Source organism: Cherax quadricarinatus, chromosome 11 (genome assembly GCF_038502225.1).
Source record: "Cherax quadricarinatus isolate ZL_2023a chromosome 11, ASM3850222v1, whole genome shotgun sequence".
NCBI lineage: Eukaryota > Metazoa > Arthropoda > Malacostraca > Decapoda > Parastacidae > Cherax > Cherax quadricarinatus.
This window is the reverse complement of record NC_091302.1, coordinates 53260578-53274734: the sequence shown is the minus strand read 5'-3', so window position 1 is coordinate 53274734 and position 14157 is coordinate 53260578. Positions and strand designations below refer to the sequence as shown.

At 47.2% G+C, this 14157-nt stretch overlaps 1 protein-coding gene across 1 annotated transcript; it reads left to right on the top strand.

The window, feature by feature from the left end:
* Positions 1-1077: 1077 nt before the first annotated feature.
* LOC128687569 (uncharacterized) lies at positions 1078-13694 on the top strand. Its single transcript, XM_053775052.2, has 4 exons — positions 1078-1207; positions 8417-9015; positions 10105-11628; positions 13165-13694. The coding sequence occupies exons 2-4, from the start codon at positions 8419-8421 to the stop codon at positions 13243-13245; spliced, it is 2202 nt and encodes a 733-aa protein (XP_053631027.2). The 5' UTR covers positions 1078-1207; positions 8417-8418; the 3' UTR covers positions 13246-13694.
* Positions 13695-14157: the final 463 nt, after the last annotated feature.

Genomic DNA, 14157 nt, shown 5'->3' with positions numbered 1-14157 from the left:
CCGCACCGCGGAACGGATCATCCTCTGACAGCGAGGCGTGTGAGGTGTTTCCACGACTCACACACAAACAACAACAACAACTATGACCGTAGCGTCGCTGTAATACCCCGGGAAAAACCAGCGTCCGCCTCTTCAGGTTTTCCTTTCTTTATAGCCAAGACTAACCAGTATTTGTTCTCACAAAGACAGTGAGAAAGGTAGGACATAAGAGTGACTCAACTTCTTTTAACTGCTTAGCTTTAGAATGACTCGATTTCATAGCGTTGAAGTTGGCAGGAATGGCTGGCTTGGTCCTGCTTAGTGTGATCCAGTAGGTCTACTGAGCGGCTTTAGAAGACATGTACATAAATTGTAAAGAAGCTTTTATTAGGACGATTAAGGCAAGACGTGATAAAGTTCTACACAGACCTAAACTTCGTCACAATAAAAGTTTATTCTGCAACCTGTGTCTTTGTCTTTATATTTGTCTATAACATGCCGTGTCATCTCGCAGAGTTTCTTTTTCTTATGTTCTTATAGAATAGAAGCCAGAGTTCCAGCAGAGTTTGAAAATTTATTTACTTCATGTTACAAGTCTCTAGCTTCCTTTGGTTTCAGTATAAATCAGTCTACCGTCATCAGATCCGGCACGGTACATTAGCAGGACCGGTCACCCGTCAGGACATGTCCTCCTTCAGGACCGGTCACCCGCCAGGACCGACCACCTTTCAAGACCTACCACCTCTCAGGGCCGGCCACCTCTCAGGGACCGACCACTCATCAGGACCAATCACCAGTCAGTAATAACCCCTATGAATCAACCACTTCCCAGGACCGGGTACCTCTCAGAACCGTCCACACCAACCATGCCTCAGTACTAAATCAGAGCTCAGTATTGATCATTAAAGTCAACTTATCTCCCCCTCTGAACATTTTATGAACGTCTAGCACCATATAAAGCTAAGACGTTATTTTTATATTATTACAAACGCCACGGAAATGCCACGATCAACGCAGATGAAGGTACACGACATCCGGAATACGCCTCGAGATGAATCATAAAGATAATTCTACTTACGTAATGGGCAGCATAAGAAAACTGGCTGGGAAATACACAGCTGGCAACCGGTGGTTCAGCTAGATGGACCAAGTTATATAAGGCTGGTAAGAGGATGCACTGAGCAGTTGACTTGTGCGTGTGTTGGAAGGTTGCAGCAACCTGGCCACAGTGAGTACTGTCATATACTACGACACTTTCTTCTGTCCGTCCTTGCTTCTGTTTTATTTATTGGGTTGAAAGCTTATCGACTACGCGAGAGTCATTAAGGCCGCATATCACTTGTACATCCCCCAGAGAAGGATACTTTAATTGCAAAATACAAAGTAAGGTGACGCACAACTCTTGTATGTAGACTGTTTGATCTTCTTTATGTCTTTGAAAATAAAGATGAGAGTTTGTAGTTAACAATATTATTTTCACAATTTCTTCGTTCAGTCTTATAAAAGTTACAAAATTAATGAAGCTGCAACTCGTGTTGAATCTGGAACCTCTACTTAACTAATGTAGTCACAGTTTTTTTTTTTTGTGAGAGTTATTGTGGATGTTTTTTTTCGTTAGTAAAGAACACAGTGTCTCCTGACACCAGTCTTAGATGATGACCTGTACAGTGTTCCCTGACACTAGTCTTAGATGATGTCCTGTTCAGTGTCCCCTGACACCAGTCTTAGATGATGTCCTGTTCAGTGTCTCCTGACACCAGTCCTAGATGATGACCTGTTCAGTGTCCCCTGACACCAGTCTTAGATGATGACCTGTTCAGTGTCCCCTGACACCAGTCTTAGATGATGACCTGTTCAGTGTCCCCTGACACCAGTCTTAGATGATGACCTGTTCAGTGTCTCCTGACACCAGTCTTAGATGATGACCTGTACAGTGTCCCCTGACAACAGTCCTTGATGATGACCTGTTCAGTGTCTCCTGACACCAGTCTTAGATGATGACCTGTTCAGTGTCCCCTGACACCAGTCTTAGATGATGACCTGTTCAGTGTCCCCTAACACCAGTCTTAGATGATGACCTGTTCAGTGTCCACTAACACCAGTCCTAGATGATGACCTGTGCAGTGTTCGCTGACACCAGTCTCAGACGTGTAAACATCCTCTGGTCCACCACAGATAAAGTTCTACACACCATTAAACACAAAGGATCACTCTACAGTAGATGCCTAGGATGGCTGCAGACACTGAATTTAAAAGAGTTAGGAACTAAGAGGAGCATCTACGTAACAATGAAGATTTGTAGTGTTTATTGTGTTCTCTATATTGACTGTCCACATAAACTGAACACTAGAAGGAAAACTGAATTCGGACTATTGGCTTTTTGAGAATGTATTTATATGTATTGTAAACCATAGCAGAGGGAGATATTTGAAAAATAAAACCCCTACCCCCCTTCAATAAAATCTGGCCACCCATGAACATTATTATTGCTATTATTAAGACACGTGTGCAACACTTGGGTGTCTTGATTATGTGAACGTTTCGCCCGCGCAATATGCCTTCCTCAGTCGAACACAGACGAAAATCTTGAGACAGTAGAGAGATAAAGATACCCAAATGTTTCACGTGCATCTTATTCTTCAACTTGATGGCATCAGTTGCATGTTACTGGCCATCCGTCTTGCAGACATTTAAATAATGAAGAAAGTGTTGATGGTACCTAAGGTCACGTCATCTGTGTTGTGTCAAGAAATAAAAACATACATGCCTTCTAACAGGTTAATGAAAGAATATAAACAATTGCTTGCTTTTAATATCTCGAATCACACAAGCAAAATGGAAAATAAGTAGTTATGGAGTTACGAAGCACTAACCAGGTTTATATAAGAAATGGGAGTGTGGCTCCGACTCCTGGGATGTAGAACCCTTCACCTCGATGAAGGCTCCACCCCTGGAAAGAAAAACATCCCCGGGGGACACCTGTAGGAGACTTCAACGAGGTGGTAGATACCAATCCATGACTCCTGGACCGGACATTGTAGGGTGAGTGAGAGAGATCAAACGACTACAGTAACGAAGGTCATGTACGTGTGAGTCAAGATCATGGTTGACACACCCACCATACTGTCATGGTCGACACATCCACCGTACTGTCATGGTTGACACACCCTCACTATACTGTCATGGTTGACACACCCTCGCCATACTGTCATGTAGACACACCCTCACCATACTGTCATGGTTGATACACCCTCACCATACTGTCATGGTTGACACATCCACCATACTGTCATGGTTGACACACCCTCACCATACTGTCATGGTTGAGACATCCACCATACTGTCATGGTTGACACACCCACCACACTGTCATGGTTGACACACCCACCATACTGTCATGGTTGACACACCCACCATACTCTCACGGTTGACACACCCTCACCATTCTGTCATGGTTGATACACCCTCACCATTCTGTCATGGTTGACACACCCACCGTACTGTCATGGTTGACACACCCACCATACTGTCATGGTTAACACTCCCTCACCATACTGTCATGGTTGACACACCCTCACCATACTGTCATGGTTGACACACCCACCATACTGTCATGGTTGACACATCCATCATACTGTCATGGTTGACACACCCTCACCATACTGTCATGATTGACACATTCACTATACTGTAATGGTTGACACACCCTCACCATACTGTCATGGTTGACACACCCACCATACTGCCATGGTTGACACACCCTCACCATACTGTCATGGTTGACACATCCACCATACTGTCATGGTTGACATACCCTCACCATACTGTTATGGTTGACACATCCACCATACTATCATGGTTGACACACCCTCACCATACTGTCATGGTAGACACATCCACCATACTGTCATGGTTGACACACCCACCATACTGTCATGGTTGACACACCCTCACCATACTGTCATGGTTGACACACCCTCACAATACTGTCATGGTTGACACACCCTCACTATACTGTCATGGTTGACACACCCTCACCATACTGTCATGGTTGACACACCCTCACTATACTGTCATGTTGACACACCCTCACCATACTGTCATGGTTGATACACCCTCACCATACTGTCATGGTTGACACATCCACCATACTGTCATGGTTGACACACCCTCACCATACTGTCATGGTTGACACATCCACCATACTGTCATGGTTGACACACCCACCATACTGTCATGGTTGACACACCCAACTTACTTTCATGGTTGACACACACTCCCCATACTGTCATGGTTGACACATCCACCATACTGTCATGGTTGACACACCCACCATACTGTCATGGTTGACACACCCTCCATACTGTCATGGTTGACACACCCACCATACTGCCATGATTGACACACCCACCATACTGTCACGGTTGACACACCCTCACCATACTGTCATGGTTGACATACCCTCACCATACTGTCATGGTTAACACACCCATCATACTGTCATGGTTGACACACCCAACTTACTTTCATGGTTGACACACACTCCCCATACTGTCATGGATGACACATCCACCATGCTGTCATGGTTGACACACCCACCATACTGTCATGGTTGACACACCCTCCATACTGTCATGGTTGACACACCCACCATACTGCCATGATTGACACACCCACCATGCTGTCACGGTTGACACCCTCACCATACTGTCATGGTTGACACACCCTCACCATACTGTCATGGTTGACACACCCTCACCATACTGTCATGGTTAACACACCCATCATACTGTCATGGTTGACACACCCTCACCATACTGTCATGGTTGAGACATCCACCATACTGTCATGGTTGACACACCCAACTTACTTTCATGTTTGACACCCACCCACCATACTGTCATGGTTGACACACCCACCATACTGTCATGGTTGACACACCCTCCATACTGTCATGGTTGACACACCCACCATACTGCCATGATTGACACACCCACCATGCTGTCACGGTTGACACCCTCACCATACTGTCATGGTTGACACACCCTCACCATACTGTCATGGTTGACACACCCTCACCATACTGTCATGGTTAACACACCCATCATACTGTCATGGTTGACACACCCTCACCATACTGTCATGGTTGAGACATCCACCATACTGTCATGGTTGACACACCCAACTTACTTTCATGTTTGACACCCACCCACCATACTGTCATGGTTGACACACCCACCATACTGTCATGGTTGACACACCCACCATACTGTCATGGTTGAGACATCCACCATACTGTCATGGTTGACACACCCTCACCATACTGTCATGGTTGACACATCCACCATACTGTCATGGTTGAGACATCCACCATACTGTCATGGTTGACACACCCTCACCATACTGTCATGGTTGACACACCCTCACCATACTGTCATGGTTGACACACCCACCATACTGTCATGGTTGACACATCCACCATACTGTCATGGTTGACACACCCACCATACTGTCATGGTTGACACACCCACCATACTGTCATGGTTGACACACCCACCATACTGTCATGGTTGACACACCCACCATACTGTCATGGTTGACACACCCACCATACTGTCATGGTTGACACACCCACCATACTGTCATGGTTGACACACCCACCATACTGTCATGGTTGACACACCCTCCATACTGTCATGGTTGACACACCCACCATACTGCCATGATTGACACACCCACCATACTGTCACGGTTGACACACCCTCACCATACTGTCATGGTTGACACACCCACCATACTGTCATGGTTGACACACCCACCATACTGTCATGGTTGACACACCCACCATACTGTCATGGTTGTAAGCTATCTCCTGGCTCCCACTGGAAGGGTTCAAGGATGAGACTTGAAGCAGGTTTCCCGTGGAAGTTACAAGCATGAGGCTTCATGGTGTTGATGTGAAGCATGAGGCTTCATGGTGTTGATGTGAAGCATGAGGCTTCATGGTGTTGATGTGAAGCATGAGGCTTCATGGTGTTGATGTGAAGCATGAGGCTTCATCAGGTGGATTGTGGAGGGTGGTGGCAGTATTAACAGTGATCTCACTCTGTCAACAATGCAAATTTATGGACGCCCACACACACACACACACACACACACACACACACACACACACACACACACACACACACACACACACACACACACACACACACACACATCTATTAATGTGATACTTCAATGCGTGGATTTAGGGAAACGAATCAACAATGATGGGTCGACTCCATATTCATGAGCTACAGTTGAATAGCATTTCGTATTCTCTTCCACCATAGAGGGGCAATGGATGAATTAATACGCAAGGAACAGATTAGAGTGACGGTACGAATGGACGTTTCAAGGTGGGAAAGGGTAACGAGTGGGTTACCTCAAGGATCACTGCCAGAGCCGTTGCTAATTTTATATTACGTAAATGACTTGCCGAACGAGACGTGTTGAGTGTGGCTGTGGTCGACCTGTGTGTGTTACCCGTCACAGGAACTACCTGCTAGAATTAACATTAAAGTACACACTGAGGGGCCTACAACCTTTCTACAACCATTAACACAAACACTGAGGGACCTACAACCTTTCTACAACCATTAACACAAACACTGAGGGACCTACAACCTTCCTACAACCATTAACACAAACACTGAGGGATCTACAACCTTTCTATAACCATTAACACAAACACTGAGGGACCTACAACCTTCCTACAACCATTAACACAAACACTGAGGGACCTACAACCTTTCTACAACCATTAACACAAACACTGAGGGACCTACAACCTTCCTACAACCATTAACACAAACACTGAGGGACCTACAACCTTCCTACAACCATTAACACAAACACTAAGGGACCTACAACCTTCCTACAACCATTAACACAAACACTGAGGGACCTACAACCTTTCTACAACCATTAACACAAACACTGAGGGACCTACAACCTTCCTACAACCATTAACACAAACACTGAGGGACCTACAACCTTTCTACAACCATTAACACAAACACTGAGGGACCTACAACCTTCCTACAACCATTAACACAAACACTGAGGGACCTACAACCTTCCTACAACCATTAACACAAACACTGAGGGACCTACAACCTTCCTACAACCATTAACACAAACACTGAGGGACCTACAACCTTCCTACAACCATTAACACAAACACTAAGGGACCTACAACCTTCCTACAACCATTAACACAAACACTGAGGGACCTACAACCTTCCTACAACCATTAACACAAACACTGAGGGACCTACAACCTTCCTACAACCATTAACACAAACACTGGGGGCCTACAACCTTTCTTCAACCATTAACACAAACAGCAGTAAGCCTACAACCATTAACATAAAAACTGACAAGCCTACATTTTGTGCAACCATTATTATAAACACTGACGATCGTAAAGTCTCTGTACAGCGCCAGTAGTCCAGCACTGTCAACCCTCCAAGATCTTGCACAAGCTCTGACGAGGCTACAGACAAAACAACACACAAACTCTCAGTTATCGTCGGCTGACAAGAAGTCTGAAGACCAGTTCTGAGTTATGTTGGGGTGAAGATTCTATGTAAAGGAGGAGGAAGAGGAGAAGGAAGAGAAGGATGAGGAAAAGGAGGAGGAGGAAAAGGGGAGAAGAAACAGGAAAAAAGAGGAGGAGGAGAAGGAAAGGGGAAGATGGAGAAGCAGGAGGAAGAAGCCTTGAATAAGATGCAAGAGGTGGATGAAAAAATGGATGAGAAAGGCAATATGGAAGAGAAGAAAATGGAAAATAAGGAGGAAAAGAAAGATGAACTAACTGGTAGGATGAAGAATGTGGGTTGAGCCTTGGTTTGAAAATAACGGGAGGGTGGGCAGGGTGGCAGGGAGGCCAGGGTGATCATATAGGGCATTGGAGGGCTGGGAGGGCAGGTGAAGAAGGGAGGGCTAGTGGGTAGGTGGGGCAGGGATGCCAGGGTGATCAGAAAGGGGAGGGAGCAGGTGAGGCAGGGAGGTCAGGTGGGGCATGTGAGGCAGGGAGGGCAGGTGGAGCAGGGAGTGCCAAATGGGCAGGTGGGGTAGGGTGATCAGAGAGGGCAGGGAGCAGGTGAGGCAGGGAGGCCAGGTGGAGCAGGGAGGGCAGGTAGTGCAGGGAGGGCAGGGTGGGCAGCTTAACGTTTACCAATGAGGTTGCAGAAAGAGTGCCCGGGAGATATCTCTTCTGCACACTTTGTTTTTAAGTATTTGATGCTGGCGAGGAGGCTCATGATACGAGGAATGGGAGCTACCCTCCATCCCAAAACTGATTTCCCTCCATTCCCCTCCTGACACTGCATGCATGACGTGCTGTTAGGTTTATCCTTTCTTATGCTCATACGTTGTTGTCTTCCTTCAGAGATGCGCGCTCTGGTGTATGTAGCGGCGGTGGTGACGCTGGTCGCTGGCTACGGTCCTCCCAAAACCGACTCTGACTCCAGCAGTCCTAGCAGCGGGTGTGGTAGCGGCGGCTGCGGAGGGCAGTTACCTTCAGCGCAAACATCTGCTTGCAGCGGTCTAGGCTGCGGCAGTGAGTTGAGCGGTCCTGGAAGCAGCGGTGTCAGTGGTGGCAGCGGCGTCAGTGGTGGCAGCGGCGTCAGCGGTGGGTGCTCTGGTGTCCAGTGTGCACGACCCCCTGCTACTGACTCTGGACCATACTGGTGGCAGGGGAGTGAGAATCCCTTCAGGCTTCCTCCAGGACTCCCTCAAACACAGGGTCAAGCCTCCATCTCACAACTAAAACCATTCCAGCTGCCTGTGCATTCAGTGTCACCACAGAGCGGGCAGCCTGCCGGGTCTCTAACACCCTCCATCCTACAAAACCTGGTGAACCCACCATTCAGGGGTAGTTGTAGCGAGGGACATGTCTGTGTCCACTGGCAACTGTGTTCCAATGGTTACGTTATCAACGACGGCACAGATGGTACTAACAAGTTGATCGCTGAGATCCCACCCCATGTGAGTGATGGTAGTTACAGGTGTGAGTAATGGTAGCAGTAGATGTGAATATGAGTGATGATAGCAGCAGGAGTGAGGGACTAGAGAGGTGATAATAGCAGGTGTGAGGGACTAGGGAGGTGGTAGTAGCAGGTGTGAGAGACTAGGGAGGTGGTGGTTGCAGGTGTAAGACACTAGGTAGGTGGTAGTAGCAGGTGTGAGAGACTAGGGAACTGGCAGTAGCAGGTGTGAGGGACTAGGGAGGTGGTAGTAGCAGATGTGAGACTAGATAGGTGGTAGTAGCAGGTGTGAGAGACTAGGGAGGTGGTAGTAGCAGGTGTAAGAGACTAGGGAGTTGGTAGTACATGTGAGATACTAGGTAGGTGGCAGTAGCAGGTGTGAGAGATTAGGGAACTGGTAGTAGCAGGTGTGAGATACTAGGGAGGTGGTAGTAGCAGGTGTGAGATACTAGGGAGGTGGTAGTAACAGGTGTGAGAGACTAGGGAGGTGGTGGTAGCAGGTGTGAGGGACTAGGGAGGTGGTGGTAGCAGGAGTGAGGGACTAGGGAGGTGGTAGTAGCAGGTGTGAGGGACTAGGGAGGTGGTAGTAGCAGGTGTGAGGGACTAGGGAGGTGGTAGTTGCAGGTGTGAAGGACGAGGAACACCTGCAACGAGGTAGCTATGGGTAAGGGCAAGGAAGATTAGGCCAGGCAAAGTGAGTGCCACTGCTGACACCAGGGTGAGGTACACTGGAGCCAGGAGAAACTGTTTCCCACAGTGTCTCCTGACCCCACTGCACCTCGAGAGGAGAGTATGGGTCAGTATTATGGGTTGATGTAGAATAATAAAATAATGGTTGTAGAGGTGTCAAATATGCGTGAGATATGTGAAACATTGGCAGATAAAAGTCGAAGAAATGAAGAGGATATGCAGTGAGGATGCAATGTGAAGACAAGGCTAATTACTTTAAGCAAATGTAAATGCAAATATTAATATACAAATGTTTGAGTAAACGACATCAATCATGCAACAGAACTGATGAGAACTGTGAATACATTTAGTTCATGTTCTTTGTATTCCTATGTTTGGTAACCTATTCTCCGGTCTGCAGGTGGCGTCTGCACACATCGGCTGTAATGAAGGTAAGATCTGCTGCCGTGTTCCCTCCGGAGCCTTTCCAGGCACCATCGTCGGCTCTCCGGTGCCTGCCCATGGATCATCAGGGTCCACTGTCGGATCGTCGGGTTCCATCTTGGTAACATCGGGATCTAGCTTGGGATCCGCTGTGCCTTCAGTGGGCTCCCCAGGCGGGGTTATTCACCCCATCCTGCCACATTCCTCATTTCCTTCCTCTCCAGCGAGTGCCTCTACCAGCATCCATCAGTCCACTGTAGACATTAGAACACAGTCAAAACAAAAACAGAAACTGCCCTCAGACAATCCGCTAGAGTCGTTCTCAGTCTTTAAACCAGCCCCACAGCAATCACAATCACAGCAAAAACCGAAACTACCCTCAGACAATCCGCTAGAGTCGTTCTCAGCCTTTAAACCAGCCCCACATCAAAAACCCCAGCCGTCCACACAACATGGCACTCAGTCATTCTCACAGCAAGGAACCAAACCATCCTCACATTTAGAAACTAAATCATCCTCGCATCAAGAAACTCAATCATTCTCACAGCAAGGAACTAAACCATTCTCACATTTAGAAACTAAATCCTCCTCACATCCAGGAAGTGAAGCCTCTTCACAGCCCAGTCACTCGGTTCCTCCCCCTCCGTCTGGGCTCTATGAGTTACCCTCCGAAGATTCTTCCTTCGCCGGGTCTTCACCCGGAGCCTCCCACACACCTTTGCCTGGAGGCCAACCCTCAGTGGTCGTCCCACATCCCACCAAAATTAACCTTGGGGGCAGTCCTGCAGCACCATCCCAAGATGTTCCATTCTCCCAGCCCTCGCCTGGGGCACCACATACCCCTCTCACTGGGGGTCAACCAGTGGGACTCGCACCTGTTGTACCTTCCCAGGGTATTTCATTTCCCCAGGCCTCGCCTGGGGCACTACATACCACTTTCACTGGGGGTCAACCAGTGGGACTCGCACCTGTTGTACCTTCCCAGGGTATTCCCTTTTCCGAGTCCTCGCCTGGGGCACCACATACCCCTTTCACTGGGGGTCAACCCTCTGGGCACAGTCCACAGCCTGGTGGCATCAACAAGGGCAGTCCTGTTGTACCTTCCCAGGGTATTCCCTTTTCCCAGACCTCTCCTGGGGCGCCACATACCCCTTTCACTGGGGGTCAACCCTCTGGGCACAGTCCACACTCTGGTGGCATCACCCAGGGCAGTCCTCTTGCACCCTCCCAGACAATTTTCCAGGCAGCTGGGTCTTCCTCGCAGCCCAGTGGATTAAGCCCACAACCACAAGGCTCTCTCAGCACTCCCGTCGGAGCAGGTTCAGCTCAGCCTATGATGCCTGGGATGATGGGCATGATGATGATGATGCGGTCAGGATCATGCAGCGCAGGGACGTACTGCGTGCAGCAGTCGCAGTGTAACCCTTACACTGGGTTCATCTTGACACCCAACAGCCCGGTGATGGCAGTGTGGCCAGACTCGCCAACTGTGCCTCTGCTGGTAAGTTCCTCTGACCTCAACATTTCCACAGTTCTCAGTATTTATGCTTTGAAATTAAGATTAGTCATTTTTAATTCACTTCAGCATTAGTATGTTCATGTGTGGAGCGCTAAACTCTTAGAGGTTATACAGCACCTTGGTTGAACGGGCTTTCAGATTCGATTCAAGGAATTGTGGGGCAGAGACCATTCTTTAGATCAAGAGCCCCTCAACAGTATCAAGGAACCTCTCTGGAGGAGACAGCTCGACAGTAGTGTGGTGAGGAATGGTAGACAGCACCGAAACCAGGGAATAAGAGAGACAAACTCAGTAAAATGAGTCTTTGTTAACATTTCTCCCACACAGTAGACGTTATCTATTTTTGACTTGATAAAGTCCACTGTGTGGGCGAAACGTTATCAGTAAAGAATCGTGTTATATGTCATTTGTCGTTTTCTCCACAGTGTAGTTATAGAACAGAGACCCATCACAGTGGTTAATGAAAGTCCCTGGAAGCCCCTGGAAGCCCCTGGAAGCCCGGGAACTAAAACTACTCTTTCTAGGACCAGAACTAATTACTACCTATTACAGGCTTAGTGTTTCCCCATAAACAAAAAATAAAATAAATGTTTTAATTCTTGAGTCAACATAGGCTAGACATAGTTCATTCACTTTCATTTTATCTATTTCATTGTCTGCCAATTTTTTCACATCAACCTAATCTACATCAGGCTCGGTGGCCTGGTGGCTAAAGCTCCCGCTTCACACGCGGAGGGCCCGGGTTCGATTCCCGGCGGGTGGAAACATTTCGACACGTTTCCTTACACCTGTTGTCCTGTTCACCTAGCAGCAAATAGGTACCTGGGTGTTAGTCGACTGGTGTGGGTCGCATCCTGGGGGACAAGATTGAGGACCACAATGGAAATAAGTTAGACAGTCCTCGATGACGCACTGACTTTCTTGGGTTATCCTGGGTGGCTAACCCTCCGGGGTTAAAAATCCGAACGAAATCTTATCTTATCTTATCATATTTTGGATAATTTGCTATTTTCTTCTCAAAATTTTTTTTTTGAGGGCCAGATACCATGATGGACACGAGTAATATAGATATTTTCAATGGATTAGACATACTACAACGCTCTACGTGATTCTGTATACTGTCTTGCTTTCTTTTGTAGGCCTGCCTGGGTAGGCCTGCCTGGGTAGGCCTGCCTGGTTAGGCCTGCATGGGTAGACAATATTTTAAATGAATTTATCCTGATTTTTTTTTCTTTACAGTGCCTCGTAAAGCATCACACATTAATAAAAAAAATTTGTCATTATGATCACTATGAACTAAGAATGAACTGTAGTGCAGAAGCTGTCATCAGAAGAACGTCTCGTTCTGTGGAGGTTGATGCAGCAGTGTCACCATGGTGATTTAGCGCTTAGGTTTGATTATGTGGAGGTTGAAGAAGCTTTATGTACGTTGTTAGTATTAAGGACTTGTGTTGAGACGTGTGTCTTTGTGTTTATTCTTGTCATCAACACATTTCATGAAGGTTGTGTTTTCCACAGTCGTGTCTGGTGCCTGACGGGTCCATCACTGATGGTTACTGCTGCCAGCTGCCTCACCCCAACGCTGGGGGAGCAGACTAACACTCCAACGCTGGGGGAGCAGACTAACACTCCAACGCTGGGGGAGCAGACTAACACCCCAACGCTGGGGGAGCAGACTAACACCCCAAGACGTGGAAGACGAACAGGATGAGTAGAAAGACGAAGATGACATCCTTAACGGCTTCTAACCTAGGAAGCCACCAACCCACAACCACCACCACCAGTCACCACAACAGCCACCACCATACCTACCTTCACACCCACCACCACCACGCCCACCAAGTCTACGCCCACGCTGTCAACATGATACACAATAAGGAACTTCTGTACATCCACCCACATGATAGTCTCCAGGAATGTCGTCGACGGTGTTTTGATACACACCAATATTTATATGTTACAAATGCTTTATTCCACAGCTTTCCAAACATTGTCAATACTGCTGTGATGTACTTATTTATGTAATATAATAAAGCCTAAGTTAATTATCACATAATTTGCATAACTATATTTAGTATATGAGTTAAAGGGCAGAACCCTCATGTGAATACATGTCTTAATCTTGCTTAGATTAACAAGTTTGTCAGTGGTGGGTCAGGTGTCCCGTAGCTCGATTGCTAGCGCACTCGGCTCACACACTGAGGTCCGGGGCTCGATACCCGGTACGGCTGGAAACATTAGGACGTATTTCTTTAAGGCACCTGCTGTCTATTATTCACCTATCAGTAAAATAGGTACCTGGGTGTTAGTAGACTGGTGTGGGTCGCATCCTGGGGACAAAATTGACCAAATTTGCCATTGATGTCAGTATGTCATTGATGTCAGCTATGGTCTGTATATCTTGTACATGTACTTGTAGAAATAAAGATTATGATTATTATTAATGCAAGCTTGTATCTTACACTATGTGGTAAGAGATTATTCCATATTTTACAGAATAATACACTCGTC

Coding starts and splice junctions, on each gene's coding strand:
- LOC128687569 (XM_053775052.2), top strand. CDS start 8,419: ATGCGCGCTCTGGTGTATGTAGCGGCGGTGGTGACGCTGGTCGCTGGC. Junction 9,016..10,104: donor TCGCTGAGATCCCACCCCAT/GTGAGTGATGGT, acceptor TCCGGTCTGCAG/GTGGCGTCTGCACACATCGG. Junction 11,629..13,164: donor CGCCAACTGTGCCTCTGCTG/GTAAGTTCCTCT, acceptor TGTTTTCCACAG/TCGTGTCTGGTGCCTGACGG.